This window comes from Gorilla gorilla, chromosome 11, assembly GCF_029281585.2.
Source record: "Gorilla gorilla gorilla isolate KB3781 chromosome 11, NHGRI_mGorGor1-v2.1_pri, whole genome shotgun sequence".
Lineage (NCBI taxonomy): Eukaryota > Metazoa > Chordata > Mammalia > Primates > Hominidae > Gorilla > Gorilla gorilla.
This window is the reverse complement of record NC_073235.2, coordinates 89,109,785-89,123,605: the sequence shown is the minus strand read 5'-3', so window position 1 is coordinate 89,123,605 and position 13,821 is coordinate 89,109,785. Positions and strand designations below refer to the sequence as shown.

Here is a 13,821-nt window from a genome sequence, read left to right as displayed (position 1 = left end):
GGCAGGGTTGGGAACGATCCCCAAGGCTTCAATAGGAAATTTGGATTTCACAGCATCAAGAATGGACATAAGGAGGCCGGTTGATGTGCTAATATGAGCTAGTGCTAAGAGTAACCTGAGCTAGAGCTGAGGCAGTAAAGATGGGGAAAAATTAACAGATGAGGAATATATTTAGAAAGTAGACTCCTAAATGGAGTTTGCTGATAGATGAAGAGGAGTGTAGAGCTGGTAGTAAGCACAGCACCAACTACACTCACTCATTGGCTGCTGGAGCACTTTATTGGTTTTTAGTAACAATTAGGAAGGAAATATTTATTTTGGCTGGCATGGTAGGAAATCGAAAGTCTAGTTTTATTATTAAACTGTGATACCTGTGATATATCCACATAAAGATATCAAAATAATTGGTAGATATATTCAGAAGTGAGCTCTGGGGAGTCTTAGAATATAGATGATATTTAAAGCAACTGGAGTGGATATGACCACCTCGGGGAGAGGAGGCTGAGAAGACAGTCATAGAATGTTAAACAGAAAAATAAAATTTGTTTCCACTTTCATGTTTTAGAATGTAAGGATATTTTAATGACCTGTATATTAGTTTCAAATGTTATGATTATAATATTAATATATAATTTTCAATATAATGTAATTATTAGAGAATAAATTGAGTTATAGACTTTCTACTGTACTATTGATAAGGAGTATTGATAAAGAAGAAAGGGGAGTAAATTGGGCCAAGATTGTTAGAGCCATGATAGGAACATGTACAGTCGCTGCATAGCGTCCTGATCTTTAAGCCACTCCTTATAAACAGAAAGCACAATCACCACAACAGGACTGGGATTTGTCAGGGGTGTCTATATCTTTTTCACCTTCATTTCTATGCCCTAGCTTGTTCTCTAAAGCTGCAGCTTTCCAAACTCAACACATGCTATTATTTATCTTTGGAACATCAGAATGTGCTGAGATACAAATTTCTCCTTTTGGATTTCCAAGTGAAAGATAAATTCTGTTAAGATAGAGCTAGTGCTCAAAGTACAGAAATTCTCTCTGCCATTCACTCTTCATAGTCTCTTGCATTTCCAGTGTAATCAGTTATTAATGATATCATGAGAAGTGTGAATCAAAAAAAGAAAAATATGGGTTTCACTGAGTTTAGAGATGATATTAATTCCAAAAGCCTGGAACAGCATTGGTGATAAAAATAGCAAGTTAAATTACAGATTTAAATCACTGTAGACTGAAATTACTATTTTGACCCCAAAACAGCTTAGAGACCAAAGATTAATACTTATCTCAGGAGAGAGGAAAAGGTTTAGGTTTTTATAAATGCCTTCTTTGGGAATTACTAACAACCAGGGTAAGCCCTCATCTGCTAAAACTGATTGAGGTTTATAATCAGGCCTGGAGGGATTAGATGACTGGAAAATCATCAGAGCCCATATTAAGATTAACTCAATCTCAGTGACTATCTTTCAGTGGAAAAGCCATGAGCCAAAATGCAGAGAGTTTCTGGATTGACTGCCAACGAATTCTGAACAAAGGGTTTTTTCAGGTATAAGGTATCCCACCCGTTTATTACATAACAAAACCTAGATATTAATCAATTCCAAGTCATGCGATTTATCAGAAGATATTTATTACATATTGGCAGCCATTCTACCAACAGAATGGAGAAACTAATGCTGAAAGAAGTGACGGAGATACATGCGTTCTAAGCAATCACATCTTTTAAGGGTTTAGAGCCTTCTGGTTGGATTGGTTATATGGCTGTCATGCTTGGTAATTTTACCCATCATATCTGCACAATAACAACAACAAAAAACCTTCACAGGTTAAGAAAACACAATGTTTTTTGAGTCTAAATGTTATTTGAGCCTGAATGTTACCTTTGTTCTCTTACTGAGTCCACTTACAAAGGCTTAATTAACCATGGTAGGTTTTCTGACCCCTTTCAGGGGTCAGAGATGCCTTTGAAAATCTCAAAGCACATTGAACATTAGATAATTGCAGATTGTCTAATTAATTTCAGGGTTCCCAGGAACCCCCTACACCCTTCTATTGGCTCCCTAGAACCTCTGCGTTGCCATGAGGTAGGAGGCAGGACTCAGACACCAGACCAAACACAGGACTAGCTAAAACAGGGACAGGGCAGAAGCAGCTTTCCATAAGACATGCCCACCAGTGTGCCACGGCAACAGCCTGGAGTTACCACCCTTTCCATGGCAAAGACCCAACAACCCAAAAGCTACTACCTCTTCCCTAGAAATATCTGCATAAACCATCCTTTAATGTATATGTAGTTAAAAGTAAGTATAAATATGGCTGCAAAACTGCCCAGAGCTGCTACTCTCTGCCTATGGGGTAGCCCTGTGCTGCAGGAGCAGTCACGAAGTTATAACACCATAGGAGCTGTAACACTGTTTAATCAAGCTGCTGTCTTCTACTCTACCACTGACTCACCATTGAGTTCCTTCCTGGGCGAAGCCAAGAACCTTCACAGGCTAAGCCCCACTTTGGGGCTTGCCTGTTCTGCATCAATAAAGTATAAAGGAATGAGAGTCCTTTACATATACATGGGGGCAAAAAGATTCACTACTTGGGAGGCCCTTCCTCCTCCACGGACTGTTGACTTACCTGACTCCCTCTCTCTTCTCTTGAGCCTCCAAATCTTCACTTCCAACATCTTTACATCCTACATTTGCCAAGCTTTATCGGTGCATAGACTTCTCTCCTATTTGAAATATTATACTACGGTACAGAAGCAATTTTAAAATACACATTCTTTTGACTCTGATTCACAAACTTGAAGCAGTTGGTAGTGAAAGTTTTAGATTATGAACAAGCTCAACCCCTGTCAAACTTGCTATGAGGGAAATCAGCAAATTATCTTTAACTAACATAACAGTTTTATGAGACTTTGTAACTTCCAGTGTTACCACACTGGAATGAAAAATGAAAAATTTCTTTTAAGGGTGTCTACCTTAAAAGAATGTCTTTTAAGAGTTTCTAGCTCGTGTCTTACACTTTTCAAACACTGCCAGTGCAAAGAACATAAGAGAAGGTCATTTTTACCTCATTCTAGTTCCAACAGCCTATGATTCCAAGAAAGTTTATTATAAAGCATAGATATTAGTATAACCTGGGAAGGGAATACTTCTGTTTTTTTAAAAAAATTATTACATATTTTAATCAACATTAGGCATTGCTTTATTGTAAATAGCATTAGATCAGATTAGTTGTTTCATACAATACTATAAAAATAATGTTTACAGTCAAAATCTGATTAATATAAAGAAAGTGAAATTTTTAGAAGTATTAAGTCATAGCTTTTCTGCTAAACCTCCAGAATCAAACAGCACAAATATATTGAAAAATATACTTCAGGAAGTACTTATTTTATGAAGAGAAGTTATTTGTCTTTAAATACAAATACTTTGAAAGTACCAGTTCATTTAAATATAAATAAGTAAATGGGTTTAACTTCAGGTATACAAACCGAATTAACCATAATCCCTTGCATGACACACCCTTATCATTGCTCCATGAATGGTTCGTTTTACTTAAATAGTTAAATAAATTCTACTATGCCCGTTATTTTGGTGATATTTTTTCCCCTTACACAAAAGCATGTTCTTCATCTATTTCATTCTTACAGTAAATGGATATTTTTCTGGTAATCTTGTTTCAGTCACCCAGACATTTATTAAAAAAACCCTACTCATGCAAATGTCAAAGAACATTAGCAGCATGTTTCAAGTTTTAAAGAAACATAATTCATTTAATTATACTGAGCCATAATTTGACATCTTAATTTTTACCCTTTCCCAAAACACAGGAAAGGAGGCAAGAGTGGAATGGGTCACAAACTCCAGGACATCTGCTGTCGCTAACTCCTGGTTATAGCTAATCCATTAGGAAAAACAAATCACCTACCTACCCATCCTGTTTCTGTTTGTGTCATGTTCCTATTATTAAAAAGCAGAGGAATAGGTCAGTGGGAATAAAAGCATGAACACTGGTTTTATTTTATTTTAGAAAGGACAAAGGATATGGAATTTTATAATGTCTTCGGAGCTCAGGGTCCTCACAGCATGAGCTATGAGTTGAAAGTGAACATTTCTACCGGTTGACTGGTCAACTGCTCACGTAAAGCCCAGCTAGCATTTGGATCCACACATACGAATTGCTGTTGGTTCAGCCAAGTAAATGTTCTACATCTCAGCAGAGCTAACAAGTGAATTAAAAATACATAATTTGTCCGGGCACAGTGGCTCATGCCTGTAATCCCAGCTACTTGGGAGGCTGAGGCATGAGAATCGCTTGAACCCAGGAGGCGGAGGTTGCAGTGAGCTGAGACTGCACCACTGCACTCCAGCCTGGGGGACAGAGTGAGATCTTGTGTGTGTGTGTATATGTATATATATATATATATATACATACACACACACATATATATTATATAATTTATAAATGATATTTCTTTACTGAACAGGAACAAAACTGAACTAACAAGAAGTGATTATACTGGCAAATGAAATATTTACTTAAATTTTAAATTATTCCCTAAATTATGATGATATAGAAATCTGCTTGAGGAAAAAAAAAGCATATTAAATAGAAATTGAAATGTCACATATAAACGAAATTAATTTTAAATCTTACTTTTGGTGTAAGATATAGAACCTTAATATGGAGAACTTTGGCATTATTAACTCAAGGTTTGAAGAGTAATACATTACTGAGGCATGTTACAGTTCTGGTTCACTAGGTCCTGAGGCATATTTGACACATCAATAATGATGGAAAGTGATTACCATTTCCCTGACACTCGCTGCCCTACCTGAAATGGCACTCTGAATCACTCACTCATTTTAGGCCCAAATAAACTGGACTTATATTCACAGACATTATTAACAAGTATGTAAAAATACAGCCTAGTCATTGTGACATGAACAATCATAAAAGAAAAAAAATTAAATGGCACAGAATCTGATATGTCTTGGATATGTGAATTGTGCTGATGCAAAACGCCAATTAAAGAGGCATCTCCAAACAGAATCTTCAAAGCAAACAGAGCTGTTTTCTTACGCTCACACAGTTATATAGCAATTAATGTTTTGGTCAACAGACCACATATATGACAATGGTGGTCTCATAAGAGTATAATACCATTTTTACTTTGCCTTTTCTATGTTTAGATACACAAGTACTTAAAATTGTGTTACAAGTGCCTACAGTATTCAGTATAGTCACATGCTGTACAGATTTGTTGCCTAGGAGTGATAGGCTATACTATACAGAATAGGTGTGTAGTCAGCTGTACCATTTAGGCTTGTGTAAGTACACTCTATGATGTTCACAGAATGACAAAATCACCTAATGACGCATTTCTCAGAAAATGTCCTTGTTGTTCAATAATGCAGGACTGCATTTCACGACCACACATACCTTTCATGGTTTTAGACTCTTCCAGGTAAGTATTTCAAAACAAACTTTACCAATAGCACATGGAAAATAGTGTATCCATTTCCTAGCTAAGGCAACTTGGACAAAAGGAAATTAAGAAACATTACACTAAGCCAAGTAGATGAATGACAACCATACCAGAGCTAACCTAGTCAGACAGAACATTGAAAGAGAATCAAGTTCAATATTTATATACTTGGGGGAAGAGCTTTGTTTCAGAAAAATAATTGGTACAGTTTCTACTTACACACATTAAGAACACTATAAAACTGCTACTAAAACAAACTGGACTCAAATTCAACACAATGGCATATGTTTTTCAACCTGTTATCAACACCAAGAAATAACTCCTTTTGGTTATTAAAATCCTGGAAAGAAATCATAATTACCCCATCTGGGAATATGGCCTTTGAGGCATGATTACTTGGTTAATTTCAAATCCCACTTTTCCTATTGATTTTTCAAATTCCTTGAACAGAAAAAAGTAAGTAAATAAGTGCTTTCATGGATGGGAGATTTAAGTGGCTACCAAGGGCAAGAGAAAATGGTGAGATGTAGGACAAAAAGTACAAAGTAGCAGATAAGTAAGATGAGTAAGTCTAAAGACCTAAGGTACAGCATGAGGACTATAGTTAGAATATTGTACTGTATACTGGAAATTTGGTGAAAGTAGGTTTTGGTGTTGTTATCACACCAAAAAAGGTAACTACATGAGAGGATGGATATGTTAATTTGTTTGACTATTTCACTATGTATAAGCCTATTAAAATATCATGTTGTTATAATACAATATAATATGTACAATTAAAAAATAAAGTTAGCCAGGTGCAGTAGCTCACATCTGTAATCCTAGCATTTTGCGAGGCTGAGGTGGGCAGATCACCTGAGGTCAGGAGTTCGAGAACAGCTTGGTCAACATGGTGAAACCCCGTCTCTGCTAAAAAAAAAAAATACAAAACTTAGCCAGGCATGGTGGCAGGCACTTGTAATCCCAGCTACTTAGGAGGTTAAGGCAGGAGAATCACTTGAGACTGGGAGGCAGAGGTTGCAGAGTGCTGAGATTGTGCCAACTACACTCCAGTCTGGGCAACAGAGCAAGAGTCCGTATGAAAAAAAAAAGTTAAAGAGAAGTTTAAATTATTTTAAGAAAAAGTATACAGTAATACTACACATTAAATTTCATTATTTTTAAAGTAATCATCTTAAGAGAGGTAAGTTCCTGCTACATAGAATATTGGGGAACAAAAACATTTTTCACCACAAAAGTGTATCAGTTGGCCAAGCAATTCCACTCCTAGGCATTTATCCAACAGATATGAAAATATATTCACACAAAGATTTGTATAAGAATATAGCAGCTTCATTCAGAATAGCTAAAACTGGAAACAACCCAAATACCCCTCAACAGAAGAATCAATAAACTGATCTGTGGTAATTCATACAATTTATTCAGCAATAAAAAGGAATAAACTACTAAATGTGCTACAAAATGAATAAAATCTGTGGAAATTATACTAAGCTGAAGAAGCTGGACACACGCCATGGATTCCATTTTGTGAAGTTCTATAAAATGCAAAATTAATCTATGATGAAAATGAAATCAACACATCAGATGTCTCCAGATGAGGGACAGGAATTGCCTGGGAAGGGGCTATGAAGAAACTTTCTAAGGTGATATAAACATCTATATTTCAATAGGGTGATGTTTATATGGGTATATCTATTTGTCAAGAGTGTACACTAAAATATGTACATTTCACATATGTACATTTTACCTCTAAAAGGACCTATTAAGAAAAAAAAAAAAAAAAACCCAGTCCATACTACCCGAAGCAGTTTACAGATTCAATGGAATCTCTATCAAAATACCAATGGCATACTTCACAGAAATAGAAAAAAATAACCTAAAATTTACATGGAACCACAAAAGGCTCCAAATATCCAAAGCCACCCTGAGCTAAAAAAAAAAACAAAATTGGAGAAATCAAATTACCTGACTTGAAATTATACTGCAGAGCCATAGTAACCAAAACAGCATTGTGACTGGCATAAAAACAGACAAAGAGACCAATGGAACAGAATAGAGAACCCAAAAATAAATCTATTCATCTACAGTGAACTCATTTTCAACCAAGTTGCCAAGAACATACATTAGGGAAAGGACAGTCTATTCAATAAAAAGTGCTGGGAAAACTGGATATCCTTATGCAGAAGAATAAAACTAGACCCCTATCCCTCACCATATACAAAAATCAAATCAAAATGGATTAAAGATTTAAATCTAAGACCTCAAACTATGAAACTACCACAAAAAAACACTGGGGAAATTTTCCAGGACATTGGTCTGCACAAAGATTTATTGAGTAATACCCTACAAGCACAGGCAACCAAAGCAAAAATGGATAAATGGGATCACATCAAAAGCATCTGCAGAGCAAAGGAAACAATCAACAAAGTGAAGAGATAACCCATAGAATGGGAGAAAGTATCTGCCAACTATCCATCTGACAAGGGATTAATAACCAGAATATATAAGGAACTCAAACAATTCAATAGGCAAAAAAATCCAATAATCCTATTTAAAAGTAGGCAAAAGATCTGCATAGATGTTTCTCAAAAGAAAACATACAAATGGCAAACAGGTATATGAAAAGGTCTCAACATCGCTGATCATCAGAGAAACGCAAATCAAAACTACAATGAGATCTCATCTCATCCCAGTTAAAATGGCTTTTATCCAAAGACAGGCAATAAGAAATGCTGATGAGGATGTGGAGAAAAAGAAACCCTTGTACACCGCTGGTGGGAATGTAAATTAGTACAACCACTATGGAGAACAGTAGGAGATTCCTCAAAAAACTAAAAATAGAGGTACCATATGATCCAGCAATACAGCTGTTAGGTATATACCCAAAAGAAAGCAAATCAGTATATTGAAGGGATATCTGTACTGCCATGTTTATTGCAGCACTATTCACAATCGCCAGTATTTGGAAGCAACCTAAGTGTCCATTAACAGATAGTGGATAAAGCAAATGTGATACATATGCACAATGGAGTACTATTCAACCATTAACAAGGATCAGATCCTCTTATTTGCAACAACATGAATGGAACAGGAGGACATTAAGTAAAATAAGCCAGGCACAGACAAACTTTGCATATTCTCACTTATTTGTGGGAACTAAAATGTAAAACCATTAAACTCACGGAGATAGAGATTAGAATGATGGTTACCAGAGTCTGGGAAGGGTATGGGGAGTGGGGAAGAAGTGGGGATGGTTAATGAGTATAAAAATATAGTCAGGTAGAATGAATAAGATCTACTACTAGATAGCACAACAGGGTAAATATAGTAAACAATAACTTATTGTACATTTTAACATAACTGAAAGTATAACTGGAATGTTTGTAACACAAATGATAAATGTTTACCCTGATGTGATAATTATACATTTCATGCCTGTATCAAAATATCTCATGTAGCCCATAAATATATACACCTACTGTGTTCCCATAAAAATTAAAAATTAAAAACAAATCCCACGTAGTGGAAACAGGTAGAAGTATGGGTGAAAAAACAATGGCAGAATTTTGACCATTGTTAAAGCTAGGTGACAGGTATAGGCTTTTATTACACTATCCTGTTTACTTTCTATATATTTAACATCTTGCAAAATAAAAAGTTTAAAAATAGATATCACTGAAATATGCAATCAAAAATTTTCACACCATGAAAATATACCTCTCAAGAAGCTTTCTCTGTACTGAAAAGACATTTCTATGATCCCTGGAGATCCCCTGTGTCTTTGCTTCACATGGAGAATTTTAAATGGAGCTCATTATTTTTCTCCAGCTCCTCTCTCCCCCAACCCCAGCATGCCTCCCATCTAATGGGCCATCAGAATGAATATAATATGGTTGTCCCAACTACCACTAGCCCCCAGATTAATTCTTCTCAGGACCCTCAAATATTTCTAACAAATACTGGTACAGATGGAGAAATAAGAGCTGTTGTATACACTGGAGAAAACAATTGATTTGATGGATACTAACCTTAGTCTTTATTTTCACTGCTCTCTGAAGATGGAGTTTTTATAAGTTAATGAGAAAATGGAAATGTACTTTTTTAAATCCTGATTTTTAAAAAATTTTCACATTCAAGTTTTTTTTTAATCTTGCTTTCTTGTTTCTCAGCAATACAAAGAGACATAAATTTTTAGAATAATAAAATCCAGAGAATACTAAGCAAGGGCAATGGTGAGTTTCTCTACTATGGACTGATAAGGCTTAGTCATATATCAGTCATTGAATGTGTCATATTTGTTTTCTAAATTTTGCCTGAGAAAAGTCCTACAGTTTTTCATATGGCACGTCCAAAGAATCAGAAGCATCATACAGTGGTAAAGAATGAACGCAAGCTCAATCACAGCTATTTAAAGGTACATATGTTAAAATCCTCCTAGGTCATAAGAAGATTAAGTATACTCAGGTAAAGAATTATGGTTCATGCTTGTAAACCCAACATTTTGGGAGGCTGAGGTGGGAGGATTGCTTGAGCCCAGAGTTCCAGAGTTTGCGGCTAGCCTGAGCAACAAAGCAGGACCCTATCTCTACAAAAAGAAAAAAATTAAAAATTAGCTGGGCCCAGTGGCACGCATCTGTAGTTCAGCTATTCAGGAGGCTGTACCCAGGAGGTTGAGACTGAGTTGAGCCATGATCACGCCACTGCACTCAACCCTGTCTCAAAAAAAAACCCCAAATTCTTGACAGAACCCAATAAGTAGGCCCAAGTACAGGTATCAATCAGTTTTCTGTAGTCAGCATAAGATAAACACTGAAATTAACTAAAATTAAAGATCCAAAATTTACATACTTTATAACTTCTACTTACAAATTTTCCTACATAACATTTACCTTTATAAATCCCCTGCTGAACTCCAATGGAGAATTTATCCAATGAAGAAGAACAAATGCTGAGAAAGTGAATTCATTCATTCATTCATCCATCCATCCATCCATCCATCCATCCATCCATCCATCCATTCAACAAATGGTTGAATGTCTATGGATACCAACCAGGTGCTCTTCGAGATACTAGAAATATAGCAGTGAACAAAACAAAGTCCATGTTTTCACAGAGCTTATGTTCTATCAAGGGAAAAACAGGCTTATTAGAACAGCTGAGAATAATGAGTACCATGGAGGAGAATGAATCTGGGTAAGAGCAAAAAGATGTGCAGATTACTATTTTAAACACCTGGTCAGGAAAAGGTCTGTCAGTTACTGAGACACTTGAGCAAACCTGAAAAATGTGAAGTTCCAGAATTCCAGGCAGAGAAAATGGCAAGTGCAAAGGCCAAACACTTGGGTCCACTTGCAAGCTAAAGAAAATAGAGCTAGTGTGGCTACAGTGGAGAGAGTTAGGGTAAGGGCTAAAGGAGACGGGAGGAAAAGGAGGATACAAAGGATCTAGACCTTGGTAGGCCATTTTCACAATCTGGGCATCTAGTATGAGACAGACGGGAAGCCATTGGAGGAGTGTGAGCAGAAATGATCCTATTTAATGTTTTGTTTTTTTTTTAAAGATCGCTAGCTGTGTGAGGAGAACAGACAGCAGGGAAACAAAGGTTGAAACAGGAAGACCAGTTCAATGGAGAGATCACAATGCACTCAAAGGAATATTTTAACTTCATTTGTCTATAAGCTGTGTTGCATTATAAGACTCAATATTCCAATAACTAAAACAGCAATCAATTGAATTACTCCCTTGTTTGCCACTGGCTTGGGTAATTAGAGTTTTTGAGGAAGAAGAATCATCATAGGTCACTTTTCAGGTTCTAGTTTGATCTATTGAAGAGTGTGGTTCCTTTATCTCAATCTAATAGGTAAATAAAACAAAAACTGCTAATTTCCCAGACAATCATCTTTTTCAGAATATTCCCTCACAAATATCAGAAAGCAAACATTTTAATTTGCATGCTGGATTCAGGTTTCATATTATTGCAGTTGTTCATAACCCTAATCATAACATATATATATATTACAGTAGTCAAAATTCATTTAATATTCCTGAAAGGTCCATTGAAATAAAAATATACTGCAAACCATAAAACCCACCAACACTCTCCCAGACTTCTGCTTCATAGTGAATTTATGAAATACCTCTATTAATGAGGCCAATCAATCTGATATATCCAATTTCCTTAACTTTAGCGAACAGTATGTCTAACAGCAGCCTCACCCAAACCTATCACTTTCAGTTATTAAAAGCTGGGTAGGAAAACCACCATACACTGTATACCTTTCAAGACTTTTAGCCACACTTGAGTGTTATTAATTGGTTTAAGAGGGTGTCAGAAACACATGCTTTCCTGCACACTTTGGTGATTTCATCCTATGCTCAGAGCACTCTGATAAATTAAATCATCCTGGCTGTGTCATGAATCGCAGCTGGCATGCCTGTGTACTGCTTTTTGACGATGAGCAAGCAATACAAAATGTGATGCTGATTCCACTCTTTAAAATCTCATTTTCAGCACTCATATAGTGTTACCAGGCAGGATTTTAAAACAAAAACAAACGTCATAATAAAATTCACTTTGGTTTCACAAAACCTAAGCCCTCGTGCCAGAAAATTGGAGGCTTTTTTTCTTTCCAAATAGCAGACAAGAATCTACAGCCATGAAGCGAAGTGGGTTGCGGGGTAGGGAGATGCAATATACATGGATAATCTAGCTATTTGCTTACCGATGGAGCTTTAATGGGGGGAAAGAGGGAGGAACTGCGGAACTGTTACAGCCACCTATACTACAGCCGTATTTCTACACCTTCACTGAACAGTGTCAAGAATCTGCCTCATTTAAGTTCTACTAACAAGTAAGGAGATTTCCCTCTCTAGGGATAGGCTTTTGCTGTACTAACACCACTCCAAACTTCACCTTATGTGTCCCCCTCTCCTTTTCCCTTTCCTTCAATTACAAACTCCTATTTTGTTTTGCTTCATCTTATTGTACTAAAAGCGTTCTTTGCAATAAGATGAACCCTTAAACCCTTCCTGGGGTAAAGAGAAAGAGAAATAAATAATAAAATAAATAAAGATTTCTCTCTTCATGGATAAATTTAAATATAGCAGGCATGGAGAAATGGTGAAAAGGGGTGTGTGGGTGTCCATGGCAAGATTTCTCAGTCTCTAGGAGAGAAAAGGAAAGAGAACAAAATGTTTAAGGGATTTAAGAACGGTGTGTGTGTGTGTGTGTGTGTGTGTGTGTGTGTGTGTGTGTGTGTGTGTGTGTGTGTGTGTGTGTGTGTGTGTGTGTGTGTGTGTGTGTACAGTCATTCCCAGGGCGGAGGGTAGAATTCAGGAAGAAGGGAGGGAAAAGAAAAAGATCAATCCAGGCAGTCACCCACCCCCAGCCTTCCCGACCCCTCTCCAACCCACCGCAGTGCTCTGAGCTGCTCAGAAAGCTCATTACCCGAAGGGCAGATTCCCGACACCAGATCAAGAGACCAAAGGCTGGGCAGCCAGTCTGGGGAGAGAGATCGGAAGGGATGGTGACAGGAACGAACGAGGATAGGAATGGCTAGGGAAGGGGCGAGGAAGCCGGCGAGGCCCTAAGAGATCGCCGGCCGAGACTGAAAGACCGGGCTGGGCAGCCAGGACCTACCTGGAACCGTCAAGGTGGAGGTTGCCCCAGGCACCTCTGGCCTCTCCTCCTCAGCCTCCTCCAGCTGCTTTTGCTGTTGTTGTTGTTGTTGCTGCTGCTGCTGCTGCTGCTGTTGGATGAGGCTGAGGTCGGAGCGGCTGAGTTCCGCTCTGGCGGCCGCGGGGACCAGCCGCGCTTTCAGCAGCACCGCGGCCAGGCCGAGAAGCAGGGTGCAAGGGACACGCCGGCAGAGCCTCGCCATGGCCTAGAGCCAGAGGGCCGCGGCGGCATATTGCGGGGCTCCGGACGGCGGCGGGCGCCAGGGCTGCGGGCTCCTGGCAGCGCCCGCTCGCTCGCTCCCCCTCGCGCAATCTGCCAAGCACTCCCTCACCGGCAGGAGGAAGAGGCCCGGGAGGCGGAGGCGGCGGAGGAGGAGGGAAGGGGAGTTCGCATCCTCGCGCATGTGACGCGCGGGGAGGGGCGAGCCCGGGCCCGCGGTCCCGCGCCCCGCAGCCACCTGGGGCCAGGCTGCTCCGAGAGGACGCGATGCTGGGGCTGCAGCCCGGGTGGAGGGCCCTAGGGGAAACAGAAAGGGGAGGCCTTCTGGGAGCTGGTAGACCCTCACAGCCTCCACTTCCCACTGAGGCACCGGGAAGATTTGCAGAGAGTGGAATAAAATTCCTTCCACCTGAGCCCAAAGTAGCAG

General features: G+C 38.5%; 1 protein-coding gene across 1 annotated transcript in view; it reads right to left on the bottom strand.

Moving 5' to 3' along the window:
• FAM171B (family with sequence similarity 171 member B) overlaps positions 1-13,582 on the bottom strand; it is a 71,945-nt gene extending 58,363 nt beyond the window's left edge. The window contains exon 1 of the mRNA XM_031008552.2: positions 13,137-13,582. Within this exon, the coding sequence (XP_030864412.2) occupies positions 13,137-13,377 (241 nt within the window). The 5' untranslated portion in view covers positions 13,378-13,582. The remainder of the gene's footprint in view (positions 1-13,136) is intronic.
• Positions 13,583-13,821: the final 239 nt, after the last annotated feature.